This window comes from Sebastes fasciatus, chromosome 10 (genome assembly GCF_043250625.1).
Source record: "Sebastes fasciatus isolate fSebFas1 chromosome 10, fSebFas1.pri, whole genome shotgun sequence".
In the NCBI taxonomy this organism is placed as follows: Eukaryota; Metazoa; Chordata; class Actinopteri; order Perciformes; family Sebastidae; genus Sebastes; species Sebastes fasciatus.
The window spans coordinates 9,645,129-9,665,681 of record NC_133804.1 but is presented as its reverse complement, the minus strand read 5'-3'; the positions used below and the strand labels follow the sequence as shown (position 1 = coordinate 9,665,681).

Genomic DNA, 20,553 nt, shown 5'->3' with positions numbered 1-20,553 from the left:
ACAATATGTGCTTGCAAAATGGAGTGGAGTAAAATATAAAGTAATATGAAATGTAAATACTCAAGTAAAGTACCTCATAATTTTACTTAAGTACAGTAGTTGAGTAAATGTTATTAGTTATATTCCACCACTGCATAGCTGTTTTATTAACATCACTTTTACATCGTGATAACAGACATTTCTGCTGTGTCAGTGACCAGTGGTCGAAAGTAACTTTACTCAAGTACTCAAGTACAATTTGAGGTATACTTGCTTGAGTATTTCCATTATATTACTTTATACAGCTTTAGTTACTAGCTTCTTTGCAGATTCATATTGTATATACAGTAGGTAAAGTAGGCTACATTACAAATGACCAACAATTACAATATGTTTCAACACAGTTTATGAAGTTAGGCCTAGTAGTCCCACCTCAACCAGTTATATTAAAATACTGCTTACATAATATTGATAATAATAATACAATAATGAGCGTTACATTGTGGTATTAGTACTTTTATTTATGTAAATAATCTGGTACTTTTATAGCCTTGGAGGGATTGTAAACTCTATTTGACAAATTAAAGTAGATTAAACTGAGATTAAGTGCTTGTTTACATCAGAGAATAACTGAATTTCCACGGTGAGACTGTCCCTAGACCAACAAGTGACTCGTATCAGACCATATGTTATATGTATGTATAAACAACACGTATGATCATTTTCCTGCAGTCAAATAAAAGACGACAGACAGTATAACTAAAGTTCAAAATGGGGATGACATCGTCAGAGCCTCACACCAGCCAAAGATACTGTTAATAACTGATGTGTGATGTCTCAGAATAACAGTCTAATGCTATTTTGGCTGATCAAAGTCCTGCTTCACCATTGTTACAATACAATCATCATGTCTGAGGCTACCAAAAAGAGTTATTTTTAGCCAGGTGAAAGGGCGGTGTTGGACAGGTTCCCATTGTGTTCAGGCTGGCATGTGTGTGTGTGTGTGTGTGTGTGTGCGTGGGTGAGTGACAGAGAGAGAGGCACTTGACAGAAGGGAAGTGGTCTTCGGGGGTAGCGTCTGGCAGGCTGACCATTCCACAATAGCAGCAGGGTGGACAGGACATCCTGCTTACTGCATAAGCTGCCAGACACACGCACACGTACACACACACATTTAACATGCGCACACGCAAACCATTACACACCACCAGATGTCTTTAACCTCTGGATTGTTGGTGTTGAGGTGCACGTGTTCAAAGCAGTGTGAGTCACTAATTGTGATAGAAAACATGTTTCCTTAATGATGTTTCATAACATGAACGTATTTTTCCTTTTGATGTTAATATATTCTGCTGACAGGTCATAGGATAACCTAAGATAAGACAATATTTTCATTTCTTACCCATGAAAAGGCTCCAGTTTCATCATTCACTATGGAGTTAGTATTTTCCTCACAAAGCTAAATTTGTTATGACGCTGGTTTAGTTTCAGGTCGCGTCTTTGATTTAAGGATTATGATGCAGCTTTGCTAATGTAAACCATGCTGTTGTGTTAACATGGTTCACACTTTTTTTCACATATTATGGAAGTAACAGATGTTTTTGCAAAAATACTGTACACATTTCTTGAGGGTTTTTGATCTTCAAATGTCTCCTGCCAACAACAAATTCCTGGACTAAGAGTCTACAGCCAGCTATTGGCTCATTGAGGCTGTAGCCTACTTACACACAGCAGTGTTTTAAGCTAAATGTTAATGTCAGAATGCTAGCATGCTGCTAACACAATGCTTTGCAGGTATAATGTTTACCATGTTCACTGTCTTAGTTTAGCCTGTTAGCATGCTAATTAGGACTAAACACAAAGTAGGCATACAGCTGAGGCTGATGGGAATGTCTATAGTATACAGTATATGTCTAATATTGGACAAAACTGAAATTTTGACCAGATACTGGAGCTAGATGAGAAATGAAGGGAACACCAACGTTCGTACAATCTATCCTTAAGGGAACATGAATGTCTGATCAACTCACTGACCAGCACTGGAGTCATTAACACGTTGCCACTATAAAGTGGTTTGAGTATCCTCAGGTTCCATTTGTACGATATCCTACAAAAGGACATCTTATATAAAAAGTGATGGGTTTACTTTTTGTAGTATTTTTGAATTTTGTATTTTCTTCATATTACTATAAAATTGTAATGACAACCATTTTGGGTCAGTTCTTCAAAGTAAAGAGGACCTATTATGCTTTTGTGCTTTTCCCCTTTCCTTTAGTGTGTTATATAGTTTTTTTTGTGCATGTACAATGTCTGCAAAGTTACAAAGCCCGAAGTCCATGCCAAAGGGAGTAACTGTCCCCCACAGAAACACTGCTCCGGAACTGCCTGAAACGCCTCGCTTGGAGTCCTGCCTTTTCTTCTGTAACATGGTGATGTCACCAAGTAACACATTTGCATAATATCTGCCTAGCGGCCAGTTTGGCACTCCCTCAAACAAAGCTAGATAAAGCAGAGCTGGAGTGGAGTCCGAAGACTTTGGTTCGGTTGACCAATCACAACAGAGTGTGCCAGCTGACCAATCAGAGCAGACTGGGCTATTTGGGTGGGTCAAACAGAGCATTTCAGACAGAGAGTGAAAAGAGGTGCTGCAGCACAGTCAATATGAGACATACAAAGCGTTTGTTGAACATTAAAGCATGTACAAATGTTCTAGTAGAAAACCCAAAACAGAAGTATGCACCTGAAAATTAGCACAATAGGTCCCCTTTAAGGTTGGGCAAACACCTTAGCTCCAAACCGTGTGATTCACAAACATGCATGTCCTTTGAGTGACAGATGTTTTTGTACAAAAATGTACTGTACCAATTTTTTATGAGTTTTGGCACTTTAGATGACATCTGCCAAAAAAAACTGTGTCCTCAAATGTGAGATACCGCCATACTGCAAAGAATACTGTCACCTATCCTAAAATGTAACTGCCACATAACCAAGTCTGACAAGCTGCTTGTACAACGATGGCATAATGCTGGTTGCCTGCGATGTACTGACAGTTAAATCAGCCAACTGGGGCAGAGCAACAAATCTAATAGAAGTGAAGGCAGAGGAGCAAAAACTTTGTTGAAAACTCATGATTGGATGAACCAGAAGACATGTCAGGTTTGATTGGGTTGCAGCAACATCCCCCACTTCTGACACACACACACACACACACACACACACACTCCTCCCTCCTTATTCTCTGTGTTTGGTAACGGTAACTAAGCTGTGCTGCCCCGGCCAAGGCTTTGTGAGTCACACCAACCAGAACAAAGACCCCATTACTGCACCCCCCTCCACCGTCTCTCCCTCCCTCCATCCATCTCTTCTTCGACCCCTCTGTCCTGCTCTCCTTTAATGCGATGATGAGTGTATTTCCTCCCCTTGCCTGTGTCCATCCTCTCATTCATTGGCTCCAGGAGGGTTTAGGGGCAGCCCCGTCGTGCCATACCTCTGCCCTGACAACAGGGCTGGACAAAGGCAGCAAGGCAGTACAACACAGGAGTCTTGAGCTTTATGGGCTTTATGGACTGATATTAACATGACTGCAGTGTGTTTGTACGTCTATAGCTGACCTTAGCCCCGGTGAGCCAGCTCTGACCTGATTAGAGAACAGCTCATCCACAGCAGAGCGGAGCCCGGATCAATGCCGCTGGCTGAGATGGAGGCCGCAGAGGGAGACCACAGACGCTCTGCAGCTACAGCCGGAGATCGAGCGGCGTCTGTTTACCCCACAGCACTGATAGGTGCAGCTTGAGCAGCCATGGGTGAGCAGCCCTCGTTCTCCAGACTGGGAGACGAGACAGACAGGCTGACCAGGCTGACCCCGGCCTGTGCAGACAGAGCCGGCTGTTTGTCTCTGTGATATAATGGGCTGATGTACTTTGCCTCAGGGAACATACAGCAGAAAGTTGCTTGTCAAAGGTTTGATCAGTTCATTTCCAAACATGGTCTCCTTGGCAAGTTTATTTGTCTTCAAAGGGCTTTACATAAGACATAAAGGTATTTCAAACAGAAACACAAAGCAATATAAAAAGACAACATAAAAAGACACTTAAGAGGCACGTAGGATTTAAAAGGGTAAAATAAAAAAAGGAGCTAAAATAGAACAAAACAGATAAAATAGAAGAATACAAATCACAGTGCAATGCAAGATATGAATAAATACTCCAACATTTTATTTAATAAAAGGCAGCGGCAAACAGAAAAGTTTTAAGTTTCCCTTCAGGTTAGGAGGTGCATAAAAACTGAACGCTGCTTCTGAGTGTTTGGTTTTGACTCTGGGGACAGAAAGCAGACATGTCCCAGACCATTGAGAGGTCTGGGCGGTTCATAACAGAGCAGTATATCAGAGATGTCCTTTGGCCCTAAATCATTCAGTGCTTTATAAACCAACAGTAGCATTTTGAAGTAAATTCTTTGACAAACAGGAAGCCAGTGTAAAGATCTGAGAGCTGGACTGATGTGATCCACTCTCATGGTTGTTTGCCTTTCATAATGGCCATTTCATTTCTTTATAAATATAATTTATATTTATTTTAGACAGAAAAAGGTTAAGAAGTGTCTGTTTATTTGTAAATAATAATAATCCATGATTAAAAGCCATACTTGATCAATTTATGGAGCCGTGCAAGTCACTGCATTTTCCACTTGTCCTGCAAATAAGTAAAAGAGAATAAGGAATTCAGATGAAGGAATTCTGTCCACAGAAAAAACATTAGAGGGCTTTTATTTTTGAACAGAAACAGGAATATAAAATTAATATATATATTTTTTCAAGTCTGTGATGTATTCTACAGATATAGACATTGAAAATGTAGTAATGTTGCTGCTATGATGTCAATATACTGTCAAAAGATGTACTTTTGTTGTGAATTGCACGGCACGTGGGAAAAAATTGCACGCATCCAGTGTGGCCTGGACAATAGTGAGGACTCTAGCAGCAGCTGCAGCTGTCTTATCGGCTTTGAGAAAGACCTGACTTTTAATTGTTCTTCTTTGGCCCAAAAAAAATATATTTTCAGTTTTGTTTTTGAAGAAAACTGGTGATTTTGTGACAAAAATCTGTCTGTCGCCTGCATAATTATGGTAAGAATTGGTTCTCTTCTATAATCTGAGTTAGCTTGAGCATGTAGATGTTGAGCAGAAGAGGCCCGAGAGTGGAGTCTTGGGGAACCCCACAATGTAAATTTTTGTATGCTCAGATGTGTAATTGCTGATTAAGTAGTCCCTGCCATTAAACCAGTTCAGCTGTACCACCCAGTTTTCCAACCTGTTTAGTAACATGTTGTGGTCAACCAAGTCAAATGCAGTACTGAGATCTAATTATATTAAGACTGAAACCTTTCCACAGTCTGTGTTTAAGTGGATGTCTTTCAACACCCTAATAAGAGCAGACTATGCACTCTGGCCTCAGCCATAAAAGTTGGGAGGGGTTGACTCAGTAAGAATTGCTCCCCTATTGTCTTGGTCTAGCCAAGTTTTAGTTAAAAATATAAAATCAAGATTAAGCTGATAATGAAATCATTAATTAGAAAGGATTTGTCTGCCAAAGACTTGACATTTAATCAAGCTAAATTTAGCAAGTTAAAAGCATTCACTGCATATTTAAAGTTGTATGTAACAGGCTTAGAGACGGGCTGTGGCTGATGAAGAATGGATTGTTAAATTAGATACATTTGGAGGATGGGTGCATCCTGTTTCCTAATAGACATCTGATGATTGAACAGAGTGCACCCTTCTTTTTCTGTTATCTCTCAAGACAGGAAAAAGCTTTGGGGGAAAATTGGCTTGATAATTGAATTTAGTTCAGTTCTAATCTGCTTTGTTGTTGTGATGCAGCAGAGGTCACAAGACAAAGTCCTCCCAACACCCCCCCAAGACATCGAGTTAAAAGCCATTTTCCCCCTCTTTACCTTATTGATTACGGCAGTTCAATTATATTCCTTAAATTTTTACTTAAATTAAGCAGTCCTTTCAAAGAAATAACCATCTGTTTAGACTCAAACTCTAATTAATATAACTGTCTCAGGACTTTGTCTCCATTTCCCCTTTAATTAGTACCAGATTAAATAGCAACTTCCAAGTAACTTTCCTGACATTTTTTAAATTACAGCCCCGTAAAATTAAGCATTACCAATTTATTTTCTCAATACTTTGCATCGGACCTGCAGATTCTATATTTGGCACAACAGTCTCAACAAAGTGCAAAAGAACAGCACAGGGAAAGTTTAAAAACTTATTTAAAAGCTTATTTTAAAACACAGCACTTAGAGCTGACCCTGCACACAGAGCACAATGAGAATGAGAGAGCAATAGCTGCTGCACGGGACTTAAGTAGACACCAGAATGGAGGCACACCTGCCTTCAGTCAGCACCTGAATCACAGCAATTAGCTCCCAGTTGATGAAGTGAATTCCCTCTACTATACCACCCACACACACACACACACACACCTGAAACCACTCCCACTCAGTGTGAAGGTGAGCTGATATAAAAGTGATGATACAGGTCTTCCCTGTTACAAATGCAGCACTGAGATCTAATAATACTAATACTGAAATCTTTCTACATTCTAGGATGATGTCATTCTAGACCCTAACGAGAGGTATGTCAGTGCTGTGGTGTGGTCATGTGCTGACTGGAGAACATCAAAACAATTGTTTAGGGCCAGGAAGGTGTTCAGTTGTTGAAACACAGCTATCGACACCTGCATTCAGCTTTTCAATACTCTCTTTTTACAATTCCTTTTTCAATTTTGGTGCTTTTTTCTTAGCAGAGACTATCTGTACCTCATGGGCCATGTCATCAATAATATTTGTCATTTTAGAACTGAAATACAAGATCATTGACTGAGAGCCAAGACAGGGCGGCTGTGGAAGAGAGGTGTGGATATACCCATCCATTATTATCTCTGATTGAACATTTGTGTGCACTGAGATAGTCATCTTAAAGAAAACACAAGAATCAACTGAGGGACGACATATTCAAAAGAAGCAAAATTGCCATAAGACATCTGCTTGCATTGGAAAGAATTATTAAACAAAATGGCAAGTCCTCCTCCTCCTTTCTTACGCACTCTAGCCTCACTCATAAAACTGAAGTTCGGAGGGGTTGACTCAATAAGAACTGTTGCACTGGATGGTAGACAAAATGACTGAGCTAAGTATACAGTATATTTATAGTTTTATTGTATTTATTTCATGGAATTTCTTGGAATTTCCAGAGTAAATGACGTCTGAATCATTGTGACACACTGTCACACTGTCATGACTTACAGGAGACACTTAAATAGAGTGGAGACATCATTAATCTTATTAGTAGCACCTGTGCTTTCCCTACTAAGACAATCCAAATGTCAGCTGTGAACAACGTCTATATTAGGAAGAATGCAGCATGTTAAAGTGACAAGAAGTAAACACATTAAGATGTTGGTTATCAGAGCAGTTCATTAAATACGTCACTGTTTATTGCTCAAAGGAGGGAAAGAGGGAGGGAGGGAGTGAATGATGGAGGAAGGAATGAAGGAAGGAAAGAAAAAGGGAGGAAGGACGGAAGGAAGGAAGGAAAGAATGAAGGAAGGAAGAAAAAGAAAGGAAGGAAGGAAGGAGGGAGGGAGGATAGACGGACAGACGGAAGGAAGGTAGAAGGACAGAGGGAAGTGAGGAAGCAAGGAAGAAAGAAAAAGGAGGAGGGAGGGAGGGAGGGAGGGAGGACGGACGGACAGACGGACAGACGTAAGGGAGGAAGGTAGAAGGACAGAGGAAAGTGAGGAAAAAGGAAGGAAGGAAAGAAGGAAGGAGGGACGGAGGGAGGAAGGATGGACGGACAGATGGAAGGAATGAAGGAAGGAAGGAGGGAGGGAGGACAGATGGACGGAAGGAAGGAAGGAAGGAAGGAAGGAAGGAAGGAAGGAAGGAAGGAAGGAAGGAAGGAAAAGAAAGGAAGGACAGACAGATGGACGGACGGACGGATGGGGGAAGGAACGACAGAAGGAAGGAGGAGGGAGGAAGGAAGGAGGGAAGTAGAAGGACAGAAGGAAGCAAGGAAGAAAGTAAGAATGAAAGAAAGAAAGAAAGAAAGAAAAGAAACAATGATTTTGACAGTCCTAGAGCATCTCACCACTGCATACAAACAGTGACACATTTAAAGTCCAAAGGGGGGAGCTAGAACTGCACGTCAAAGCAAGAGGACACGCTGTACAGTCTGTTAATGATTGGCCAAAAGATAGTCTGCAGTGTTTCACTCATGTAGAACAACATGGGATCAATTTAATATGTTCTTTAGTGCTGTCCTCTCATATATATTTTTAGACACTCACTGTATTTTTGGCACTAATCATCACAACACATGCTCGCCTCCTCTGCTCCTTCAGAGCCTGCAGGGCACAGACGGACCTTGACTTTGTTGAAGTCGACAAACAGGATCTATTGTTATATTTAAATAAAGTCTGAGTGACCTCCCGCATTGTTTACTGGGGACTGACAGCCCCGGTGCCGAAGTACACCATGTAGGGCTACCACTGCCAAACAGAGAGCATCATGGGAAGGAAGCCACCACCAGTGTTCCTCTTCACCCTGTTGTGCCTTGGTTTCCAGCCTTAATTGATTAGTTCCAGGAACACTTGAAGTTGCAGCTACACACACACACACACACACACACACACACACACACACTGAAGCGCCATATTAATTAGCTTGATGTAGCAGCTGAGTCCCTTCATCCTCTCCAGCCTTTTGCACTTTGTCACAAAGGGCTCCGTACAGACTACAGAATATGTCTAAAGCAGACTCAGTTGACTGTGCTTCCCTCTGCTGGACACAGCTCAAACTTCAGCAATAACATGAATCACTCAAGACTAAAGTGAAGCTGATACTCACACACTTTAATAGGCTGCTCTGTCAAAAAGTAAGCACAACTACAAGCCAAATATACCTTTCTGTATAGGCCTAAAAGGCAAGAATACTTAATTACACTTTTCTTAAGTATATCTTGATCAAAAGATTAAGTGCAAGTAGACCTGTAAGCCAAGTATACTTAGACTTTTCTGTATACTTGTCAGTAAAAGAAAAGTATACTTAGACTTTTCTGTATACTTGTCAGTATGAGACAAGTATACTTTTGTTAAGTATACCTCTGATGAGTTCTTAAAAAGTAAACTGAAAGTGTACTTTATTATTTTAAGTTTAAAAGAAGTATACTAATAGCACACTTTTATAAACTTATTTTTGGTATTGTGTGTCAACAATAACTCTATATTAGGAGTTTTCGTCCTCCTAGGTCGGTCTTTTCTTTTGCATCAGTGTCAAAGCAGATTTTTCTCAGCAATGACTGTGGTGTTGTGTGATGTGGTCATTTCACAGATTCTAGAGAAAACAGTTTACACACAGGATATTCCTCTTTGATTTCCCACTTCCTCAGTGACAAATATGTGTGATGCAAGAATGATTGTAGAGGCCGATAAGCTACCGCCATCGTGTACTGCCTATAATAACCGTGCTATGTTTGTAGCTTCCGTCTTATCAGCTTGACCAGCGTTTAACACAGAAAATGCCTTTGTGTGTGTGTATTATCTGATCAGTAGCTAGCTGAGTAACTGGGTGGACGGCAGCCATTAAACAAGTTAAGCTGGAGCTGTTTCCATTCATTAGAAAAACAAAATCTCGCTAGTGAACCATCCCAGTTGGTGTTTAATGCTCGGAACCCGTTTTTACTGTGCAAATGAGACACTGCGGAAAAATGTAAACAGACATTTATGAGCTATTGGTCAGCAAGAGATAGATATGCAAACAGAACACATCTTGAAACACACATTAGAGCAACATTGAATAAAATCCTACTTAAGATGACGCTGTGTGCAATTCAATGCTGCATTTGTCAGTGTCATATTTCATTTCAACATCTTATCTTGGGCTGTCTGCCAGAGACTGCAGGATGAGGGCATGTTTACAATATGAAGCCGACCATATCTCTCTCTGTTAAGATGTGAGAGCAGCTTATTTCACAAGCATCTCAAATGTAAACTGAGGAAACCTTTGATTGAGAATTCTACATAAAGCCACGTTTCACAATATATCTATGGGCCAACTGTAACATATGCATCATACTACACGTTTTTAATACATGTATCCTGTTTGTAAGCTGATGCATTTCCTGGAACGGCCTCTTCTTTAAAGGGATAGTTTGTGTGTTTTGAAGTGCGGTTGTATGAGGTACTTATCCATAGTCAGTGTATTACCTACAGTAGATGACGGTTGAGTTTGAAGAAACCACAGGAGTACCAGCATGGGAGCAAAGCAATGTACTGTAGTTGTCATTTGTAGCCACAGGGGCCATTGTTCATAAAGTTACATAGTCTTGATTTAAGGCCCATATAAATATGTCTTACTCAGAATATCTATACACATTAATATAGTTTTATTACATAAATTAAATAGAATAAAAATGTCAATGAATATTATACAGTCAAGTCTTTTAATGAAAGGAGCTCTTTCTCCTCTGTGGTCTGCTATTGAGGACGGCATAATGCAGACATAAATTCACCAGCCATAATGTCCTCCTCAGGTAGGAGGAGAAAGCTGGATGGGAGGGAGGAGGAGAGGAACTTTGTGAAGAGAAATAAGTCTGAGGTCCGGAGGACTGCAAAAGTTTGGAGTGGAGCGAGAACAACAGTTCCAGCAGCACAAGCATCCAGACCAGGCTGCAGCCGAGCTGAGCCCAGTGAGACGTCCTGAACCTCCGAGTCTGCTGAGGCCAGCGCGACACCAGCGTGGCCTCCAGTCCCAGCAGCCCCAGCAGGAGCAGAGAGGCCAGGTGGTGAGCATCAAGCAGCTGCTGACAGAGCACGCTCACAGCCTCCCTCCACCAAACTGATCCCCCTTCCTCCGTCCACCACGCCAGCGTCGCTCCCAGCTGAAGCATCCAGCGCAGGAGCACGAGACCGTCCGTGAGAGCCAGCCGACCCAGGAGCACAGTGGAGGGCTTGGTGGAGATGTGAGGGGAGCGTAGCAGCAACAGGGCCTGCAGGCTGAACACGCAGCCCACCAGCAGGGGGAGGCCTGCCGTGTGGGGGAACAGCAGCACCGTCACCAGCTTCAGCAGCAAGAACCGACGCAGGCATCCTCTAGAGGCTGGGAGCACTCCTTCTTCTGTGGCTGAACCAGGCCAGCACCAACAGCTCATCTCCCAGACTGACATCAAAACTTGGTTTGATCTGCAGAGAGTTCAACACACAGAGGTAAGTTCAGTATGATGCTCCTATCTTGTTTCGGAAAGTATACATTTTCAGCATGTCTCCACCCATTCAAAGGTGCAAACACACACACACACTGGTGGTGTTTTATTTCCGCCACATGATCCCCTTTACAACTCTCTCCTTTTGTTATGACTAAGCCACAGTGTTGTGTAAGTAGGCAGAGGCCCGGGCACGCAAGCATGCCATCAATGGATTCTTCGGTTTCATAGGCAGCATTTACGACTGAGGTTAAACCTCACCTGGCATCATCTGAGCCAAGTTCCATTGAAAAACATTCATGCGGCACGCATTTCATTTCATTTGAAAATAAAGGAGCCCCATAAGAAGCATACGGCACACTATGACACTCCGGAAAGAAAGTATGATTCAGTTTATGGATAGCAACATGTAAAAACACTCAGGAAAGTGTACTTTATATCAGGCAACATGTTGTATAACATTGACATTTCATTGAATTCAGCCACTAGATGTCCCATTCTCCCTCCCCGGTTCCATTGCATTTACTTCACAACAAGTCGTTGACAGGCACTTACCATCAATCTCAGCCATTTATCCCTTTTTTTCCAGCCTAACTGACGACAGTGATACCACGTGATACCATTGTTATACTATTTCCTCCTAATATCTAAAGGGGTTTTTTCGTATCTGACACTTCACAGTTCAGCAGTGGATTCCACGGATATTTGTTTGTGTGGGACTCACCTGTGTACTGGCAGGAAGATGATATCGAAATTCATTGTCCTGTTTCACCGGGATGTGGTCTGAAAGCTTATTTTACATCCATGCCAGGCCCTCTCTTCAAACAGGCTCAATGAGAGTGTGTCTGTCTCTCTTCTCTTTATCTACACCGGTTGCTTCAACTCAACTAGTCCATAAATGTCATCATGTCTCGTCTGGAGGAGAGCCAGACTGACTCATGTCGATGGAGAACCTGTGCCCGAGGGGCTTTCGTTAATGCCTGACACCAACTTGTACGTTTTCCCCAAGCAACACAGAGCCAAAAAAGGAGCTTTGAATAGGAGAGTTGGTGCCAACGAGGGAGTTGACAAGATGCCTTGCATACATTCAGTTAAAGCAGCAGTTGGTAAAAATGGAGCAAATATGATTAAAAAAAGTTATTTTTTATAAAACGGTCACTATATCCCGACAGTAGTGCATGAGACAGGTAATCTGAAAAAAATCATGTGCCCCTGTGTTCTCAAGTGCTCCTAATGGCAGCTGCAAGATTTCACATACCGGAGGAAAACAACCAATCAGAGCCGAGCTGGAGCTTTGCTGTCCTCGGATGAGGAAATACCGCCCACCGCCCACGAGCCGGAGCAAACTTTCTCATTTTACAGCTAAACAGTACACTACAAGATGTTTCTGAAAACATTCGAGGAGAGAAATAGACATTATAGTAACAGAATATTGATTCATATTTGATCAGTTCTGCCTAGTTTGACCGCTTGATCGGAGTTTGCGAGTGATTGACAGCTGGCTCCGTTGAATAAACAGCCAATAGGAACGCTCTCTCTCTGAAATAACCTGGTGCAGTAGTCTAGTTTTCTCTCAGAACACTTAAATTACAATATGCAAAAAGGTTATTATGGAATTTTTACCCAATAATGCCAAAAATATTCTGCCAGTTTAAGGAAATGCTGGTGAAGAAGCTTTCATACCGACTAATATAAACAACTATATAGCTCATTTTTAATACAGAGGGAATGTAATAAATCTTTCCACAGCTAATCCTGAGTGATTTACGTGCTGTGACAGTGTAACAACCCACATGTGTTGGCGTGGTGAAACACACAACCGTATCCACAGCAACCAGGGTGTGATCTCCGTGACGATGTGACTCTCCCCTAAACTGACTAATCACTCGTCTCACTCTGGCGTTACATTTTGCATTGCTTAATTCATCAGAACTTCTCTGATGGTTGACTGGGAACAGGTGGTCTTAGGTTGGGTTTAGGTTAAGGTTAGGTGTGTAGGCATACAACTTTACAAAAACACATCATATGAATAAGGATAGTATATTTACAAATGATTAGATAACTTTCCGGGCCTCTCCGGGAACCATCACCTTACCGTGGTGGAGAGGTTTGTGTGTCCCTATGACCCTGAGGGCTGTGTTGTCTGGAGCCTCGTGCTCCTGGTAGGGTCTCCCATGGCAAATTGGTCTTAGGTGAGGGGCCGGACTAAGAATGGTTCACAAAAAACCCAATGACGACACGAGGCAGAGGAGGAGTTACCCGGCCCGGAGGAAGCCCGGGGCCCACGTCTGGAGCCAGGCCCAGACGGAGGGCCCGTCAACGAGCGTCTGGTGGCCGGGCTTGCCACGGAGCCCGGCCGGGGATACCCCGAAAAAGGAACGTGGCACCCCCCTCCTCTCCATCCTGTGGGCTCACCACCTGCGGGAAGAACCGCTTGGGTCGGGTGCGCTGCCACACGGGTGGCAGTGAAGGCCAGGGACCTCGACGGACTGGACCCGGGCGGCAGAGGCTGGCTCTGGGGACGTGGAACGTCACCTCTCTGTGGGGGAAGGAGCCGGAGCTTGTGCGGGAGGTGGAGCGCTACCAGTTGGATCTGGTAGGGCTTACCTCTACGCACAGCCTCGGTTCTGGAACCGTACTCTTGGATAGGGGTTGGACTCTATTCTTCTCTGGAGTTGCCCATGGTGTGAGGCGCCGGGCGGGTGTGGGGATACTCACAAATCCCCGGCTGAGTGCCGCTACGTTGGAGTTTACCCCGGTGGACGAGAGGGTCGCCTCCCTACGCCTTCGGGTTATGGGGGGGAAAACTCTGACTGTTGTTTGTGCGTATGCACCAAACAGCAGTTCGGAGTATTCGGCCTTCTTGGAGACCCTGAATGGAGTCCTGTATGGGGCTCCAGTAGGGGACTCCATAGTTCTCCTGGGAGACTTCAACGCGCACGTGGGCAACGATGGAGACACCTGGAGTGGCGTGATTGGGAGGAACGGCCTCCCTGATCTAAACCCGAGTGGTCGTTTGTTGTTGGACTTCTGTGCTAGTCATGGATTGTCCATAACGAACACCATGTTCGAACATAAGGATGCTCATAAGTGTACGTGGTACCAGAGCACCCTAGGCCGAAGGTCGATGATCGATTTTGTAATCGTATCATCTGATCTGAGGCCGCATGTTTTGGACACTCGGGTGAAGAGAGGGGCGGAGCTGTCAACTGATCACCATCTGGTGGTGAGTTGGGTCAGAGGGTGGGGGAAGACTCTGGACAGACCTGGTAAGCCCAAACGCGTAGTGAGGGTGAACTGGGAACGTCTGGAGGAGGCCCCTGTCCGAGAGATCTTCAACTCACACCTCCGGCGGAGCTTTTCTGGCATCCCTGTGGAGGTTGGGGGCATTGAACCCGAGTGGACAATGTTCAAAGCTTCCATTGCTGAAGCTGCGGCGGTGAGCTGTGGTTTTAAGGTCTTAGGTGCCTCAAGGGGCGGCAACCCTCGAACACCGTGGTGGACACCGGTGGTCAGGGAAGCCGTCCGACTGAAGAAGGAGGCCTTCCGGGATATGTTATCTCGGAGGTCTCCGGAGGCAGTTGCAGGGTACCGACGGGCCCGAAGAGCAGCAGCCACTGCCGTGACGGAGGCAAAGCAGCGGGTGTGGGAGGAGTTCGGAGCAGCCATGGAGAAGGACTTTCGGTCGGCACCAAAGTGCTTCTGGAAAACCATCCGGCACCTTAGGAGGGGGAAACGGGGAACCATCCAAGCTGTGTACAGTAAGGATGGGACACTGTTGACCTCAACTGAGGAGGTAATCGGGCGGTGGAAGGAGCACTTTGAGGAACTTCTGAATCCGACCAATACGCCCTCTATGGTAGAGGCAGAGCTGGAAGCTGATGGGGGACCATCATCAATTACCCTGGTGGAAGTCACTGAGGTAGTCAAACAACTCCACAGTGGCAAAGCCCCGGGGGTTGATGAGATCCGCCCAGAAATGCTGAAGGCTCTGGGTGGGGAGGGGCTGTCTTGGATGACACGTCTCTTCAACACCGCGTGGAAGTCGGTGACAGTGCCTAAGGAGTGGCAGACCGGGGTGGTGGTTCCCCTTTTCAAAAAGGGGGACCAGAGAGTGTGTACCAATTACAGGGGTATCACACTGCTCAGCCTCCCTGGTAAAGTCTACTCCAAGGTGCTGGAAAGGAGGGTTCGGCCGATAGTCGAACCTCAGATCGAAGAGGAACAATGCGGATTCCGTCCTGGCCGTGGAACAACGGACCAGCTTTTCACTCTCGCAAGGATCCTGGAGGGGGCCTGGGAGTATGCCCATCCAGTCTACATGTGTTTTGTGGACTTGGAGAAGGCATATGACCGGGTCCCCCGGGAGATACTGTGGGGGGTGCTGCGGGAGTATGGGGTGAGGGGGGCACTTCTCAGGGCCATCCAATCCCTGTACGCCCAAAGCGAGAGCTGTGTTCGGATCCTCGGCAATAAGTCGGACTCGTTTCCGGTGGGGGTTGGCCTCCGCCAGGGCTGCGCTTTGTCACCAATCCTGTTCGTGATATTCATGGACAGGATATCGAGGCGTAGTCGGGTGGAGGAGGGTTTGCAGATCGGTGTGCTGAGGATCTCATCGCTGCTTTTTGCAGATGATGTGGTCCTGTTGGCATCATCGGTCTGCGACCTCCAGCACTCACTGGATCGGTTCGCAGCCGAGTGTGACGCAGTCGGGATGAGAATCAGCACCTCTAAATCTGAGGCCATGGTTCTCAGCAGGAAACCGGTGGTTTGCCTACTCCGGGTAGGGAATGAGTCCTTACCCCAAGTGAAGGAGTTTAAGTATCTCGGGGTCTTGTTCGCGAGTGAGGGGACGATGGAACGTGAGATTGGTCGGAGAATCGGAGCAGCAGGGGCGGTATTGCATTCGCTTTACCGCACCGTTGTGACGAAAAGAGAGCTGAGCCGGAAGGCAAAGCTCTCGATCTACCGTTCAATCTTCGTTCCTACTCTCACCTATGGTCATGAGGGTTGGGTCATGACCGAAAGAACGAGGTCGCGGGTGCAAGCGGCCGAAATGGGTTTCCTCAGGAGGGTGGCTGGCGTCTCCCTTAGAGATAGGGTAAGAAGCTCAGTCATCCGTGAGGGACTCGGAGTAGAGTCCTTGCTCCTTTGCGTCGAAAGGAGCCAGTTGAGGTGGTTCGGGCATCTAGCACGGATGCCTCCTGGGCGCCTCCCTTGGGAGGTGTTCCAGGCACGACCAGCTGGGAGGAGACCACGGGGAAGACCCAGGACTAGATGGAGAGATTATATCTCTACTCTGGCCTGGGAACGCCTCGGGATCCCCCAGTCAGAGCTGGTTAATGTGGCCCGGGAAAGGGAAGTTTGGGGTCCCCTGCTGGAGCTGTTGCCCCCGCGACCCGATCCCGGATAAGCGGTTGAAGATGGATGGATGGATAGATAACTTTCCCCACGTGATTAGTGAATCCGCCCATTCATTTATGTGGACTACGCCCATGATGCCTCACATCACTACTACATGCACTGAAAGCCGACACTGATGACTTAATATACAACTGTTGAAAGATTTAAAGATTGCCTTATGACTCACAAACCGATCGGTGACAGACAGCTTCCACTAAAATAAACTAAAGGCCTCATAAAATGGTGAGTGCTTCATAGAGAGCTCATCATCAGATAAACCATGATGGGAAACTTCCTAAAGAGATGCCCTCTCAGGGGAGATAAGTGTGTTTCTCCTTGTTCCATTTAACACACCTTTGTGTCATCCATGCTGGATAGGTGTTCATCTAAACAAGGCCGGAAGCCTTTGGTGAATGGAAGTAAGAAACTGTACAGCAAACCTCACAAAACCACACGAATTGGCAAAGGATCATTTAAGTATACTTTATTTTTCACGGGGCCGGCATAAGGCATAGGCCGTAGGCCATATTGGCGGTTGCCTAGGGCGCCACCTTCTGGGGGGCTGGTCGCCCTCTAAAAATAAATAAATAAATAAACCTTTTTTTTTTTTTTAAATGCTGATGGGTGTCCTTCTTCATTTTCTGCATTGAGGTAACACATGAACAAATATGTAAATAAATAAATAAATACACTTTTAACCCCTGTAACTCTCTTCCTCACACTTTTTCATAGTATTATTATTTGTTGATAAAAGTGTAAATTGTAGTGAAACTGTCTAAACGCTTTTACGCCAACAACATCAGGGACCAATTATTTATTTATATTAAAATAAATACAGTTATTTATAAACAATAAAAATCGTAATTTTTGTTTTAAAACCATTGTGATGTCTGACGTGTGTTGCTGTTTACAGGGCCAGGGTTAAGGTCCTCGGGGGTTGAACCCTAACCCTAGAGCAGCCTATCACCTATGGTGGTTGTGGGGGGGTGGCATCAAAATGACCAGAGCCGGCCTTGACCTTTCCATGTGCAGAGATACTGCACAATAACTGAATTGTTGCTTTAAATCTTTATTATTGTTTTGGTAAAATTAACCAATAAAGTGCTATTCTATTATATGTAACATTAACTTTGCACATACGCAGTACAAGGTTTCTGAACAGTTATGCTGTTTCCACTGACCTGAATGTTTAAAACAATATCTTTACATCAGCTAACAGACAATCGGAACTCTTGCACGTACGATGTCAGCAAATAGGAAACCACAGTAGTGTATGTTTTTTCCTCGAGTCTTCTGGCAGGTGCTATCTCTGAGAGCTGTGTGACACACTCAAAACACCACACTGCTGAGATAAACGGTAAGTTTCTGTGATTATGTGACCTACATAAACATCCTTGTCTGCAGGGTATTACCAGCTCCGTCAGAGCTACAGAAAGGACCTTTTGAATTACAATAGATCTCAGTGTAAGCAGACCACCCTGATGTTAATAATCTTTTTTTTTAACTCAGCTCCATATATCTGTCGGACAAATGAACTTAACTAAACAGAGGCGAACAGTGTTGGGGAGGTTAACAACTTCTCAGGAGTGTAAAAATATCCAAGTTGGGAAATTAATTGCACGGTGATTATGAGATTTGTGGCTCAAGGGAAACAGCTGCTCTCACTTCCATGAAAGGAGCTGCAGCCAAGGCAGAGGAGCTGCTGGGTCCAGCTCAACTATGCAGGGTATCTGTATCCAGTAAACAGAACTTAAAACGTTACCTAAACAATAGCATAGGCGGTTTGTCAGTTCCATCCAAAATTACTTACAGTAAGAGTGCTTTCTGATCTAAATGTATTACCCGTATGGTTAAGATTAGGGCTGTCAGTTAATTAAAATACTTAATCGAGATTAATCGCATGATTTTCCATAATTAATCGTGATTAATAGCAAATAAATCACATTTTTTATTTCTTCAAAATATACCTTAAAGGGAGTTTCGTCAAGTATTTAATACTCTTATCAACATGGGAGTGGGCAAATATGCTTGCTTTATGCAAATGTATGTATACATGTATTATTGGAAATCAATTAACAACAAAAAACAATGCCAAATATTGTCCAGAAATCCTCACAGGCACTGCATTTAGCATAAAACATATGCTTAAATCACACCATGGCAAACTGCAGCCCAACAGTCAACAACAGCTGTCAGTGTGTCAGTGTGCTGACTTGACTCTGACTTGCCCGAAACTGCATGTGATTATCATAAAGTGAGCATGTATGTAAAGGGGAGACTCGTGGGTACCCATAGAACCCGTTTTCATTCACATATCTTGAGGTCAGAGGTCAAAGGACCCCTTTTGAAAAAGACCATGACAGTTTTTCCTTGCCAAAATTTAGCTGAAGTTTGGAGCGTTATAATCTTCCCGACAAGTTTGTGTGTGTGTTTTGTAGTTTCATATGATACCAGTATCTTCACTCTAGCTTTAAAATTGAGCCCGCTACAACCTAGAAATCGCAAGTTGCATTAATGCGTTAAAAAAATTTGTGGCGTTAAAACTAATTTGTGTTATCGCGTTAACTTTGACAGCCCTAGTTAACATACGTTAGGTAAAGAAAACGCAGTTTCATACACAGTTAGCTACTAGCTTCTGCACATAATGGAGCGTTTAACTACTAAAGAGCTGGAAATTCCCCTCAGGGGTGAAGAGAGGCCAAAAAGAAAGTGAATATTGGACTTACATTCTTCAGGCGCAAACAACACCAAGTGAATGCTAATGTTGCCCCAAATTTTCTGGATGAGTTAAAAATACAGAATTTGGAATCTAGTGGTGTGGTTGCAAATTGTAACCTACTGAGTACCCACCCGCTCACTCCTCCCTTCCAAGATTGCGGTAACGTGAGCCGCCAAGTGCAAAACCGTGGTAACACCGTTCGCCTCGCTCAGAGGCCGTCCTTTCCATAATAACACTACTTTAGGAGCAACGGAAGTCAGACGGCGGCTGGCGGCTCACGTTATCGCAGTTTCACAAGTGTATCAGAGAACTGGGGTGGCCTTCAGGGAATGTAAATACACGAAAGGCTCTATCTAGAGCCAGTGTTTGGTTTGTCTGTTCTGGGCCACAGTAGAAACATGGCGGAGCAACATGGCGGACTCCTTGAAGTGGACCCGCTCCCTATGCAGATATGAAGGGTTCATTCTAAGCCAATGGCCCAACTATTCCTAGTTTCAGGTGATTATCCACCAATGAAAACAAAGTTATGAATATATTCAATTTCTGCTAATATCTAGTTCACACTGCACAACTTTAGCCCTGATTTTCCGCTCTCCAAGAGTGTTTGGAACTCCCTGGCAAAAGCCAGAAGCAAATCGGCATTGGTTCCTCGCACATCGGCACTCGAGCATCATGTGTGAACTGCTCAAAGACACGAGCCGAGAGACTCGCCGATGCCACACAGACACACGAGCTACAACCAATGAGAGCGCAAGACACGTGTTGAGAGGAAACCTGGGTGAGGAGGGGTCACCTGTAACAATAGGAACTTACTGGAAACACGCTATTTTATGAAAACGTGCCAACAACAACATTAGCAATGTCAGCAGTGTTAGCAGTCTTGCGTATGGTATCACATCATTTACCATGTATTTTTCGCTTGTGTTTTTGTGACAAAACGTTATTTGGAGATGTCATCTGGGATCTTGTAGTGTGTGACCCCCCTGCCACCGATCACTCATATAGTATGAAAACCATAACGACTAAAGACGATTAAAGACTCCCCATTACAAGACCACAAGTTGCCTTGTGCGAACAGTACAGCTAGCTGACGACTTTGAAAGTCGTGTAGTGTGAACTTGGCTTGTTAGATCCCCCGAAATGTTACAAACTGTTCCTTTAATAGGCACCATATCAACTTAAAT

The 20,553-nt window shown here is 44.2% G+C and overlaps 1 protein-coding gene across 1 annotated transcript; it reads right to left on the bottom strand.

The window, feature by feature from the left end:
* Positions 1-8,702: 8,702 nt before the first annotated feature.
* LOC141775057 (uncharacterized) lies at positions 8,703-19,479 on the bottom strand. The gene is made up of 3 exons (XM_074647977.1): positions 16,701-19,479; positions 11,972-13,319; positions 8,703-11,227 (listed from the first exon to the last, which is right to left on the bottom strand). The coding sequence occupies exons 2-3, from the start codon at positions 12,004-12,006 to the stop codon at positions 10,489-10,491; spliced, it is 774 nt and encodes a 257-aa protein (XP_074504078.1). The 5' UTR covers positions 12,007-13,319; positions 16,701-19,479; the 3' UTR covers positions 8,703-10,488.
* Positions 19,480-20,553: the final 1,074 nt, after the last annotated feature.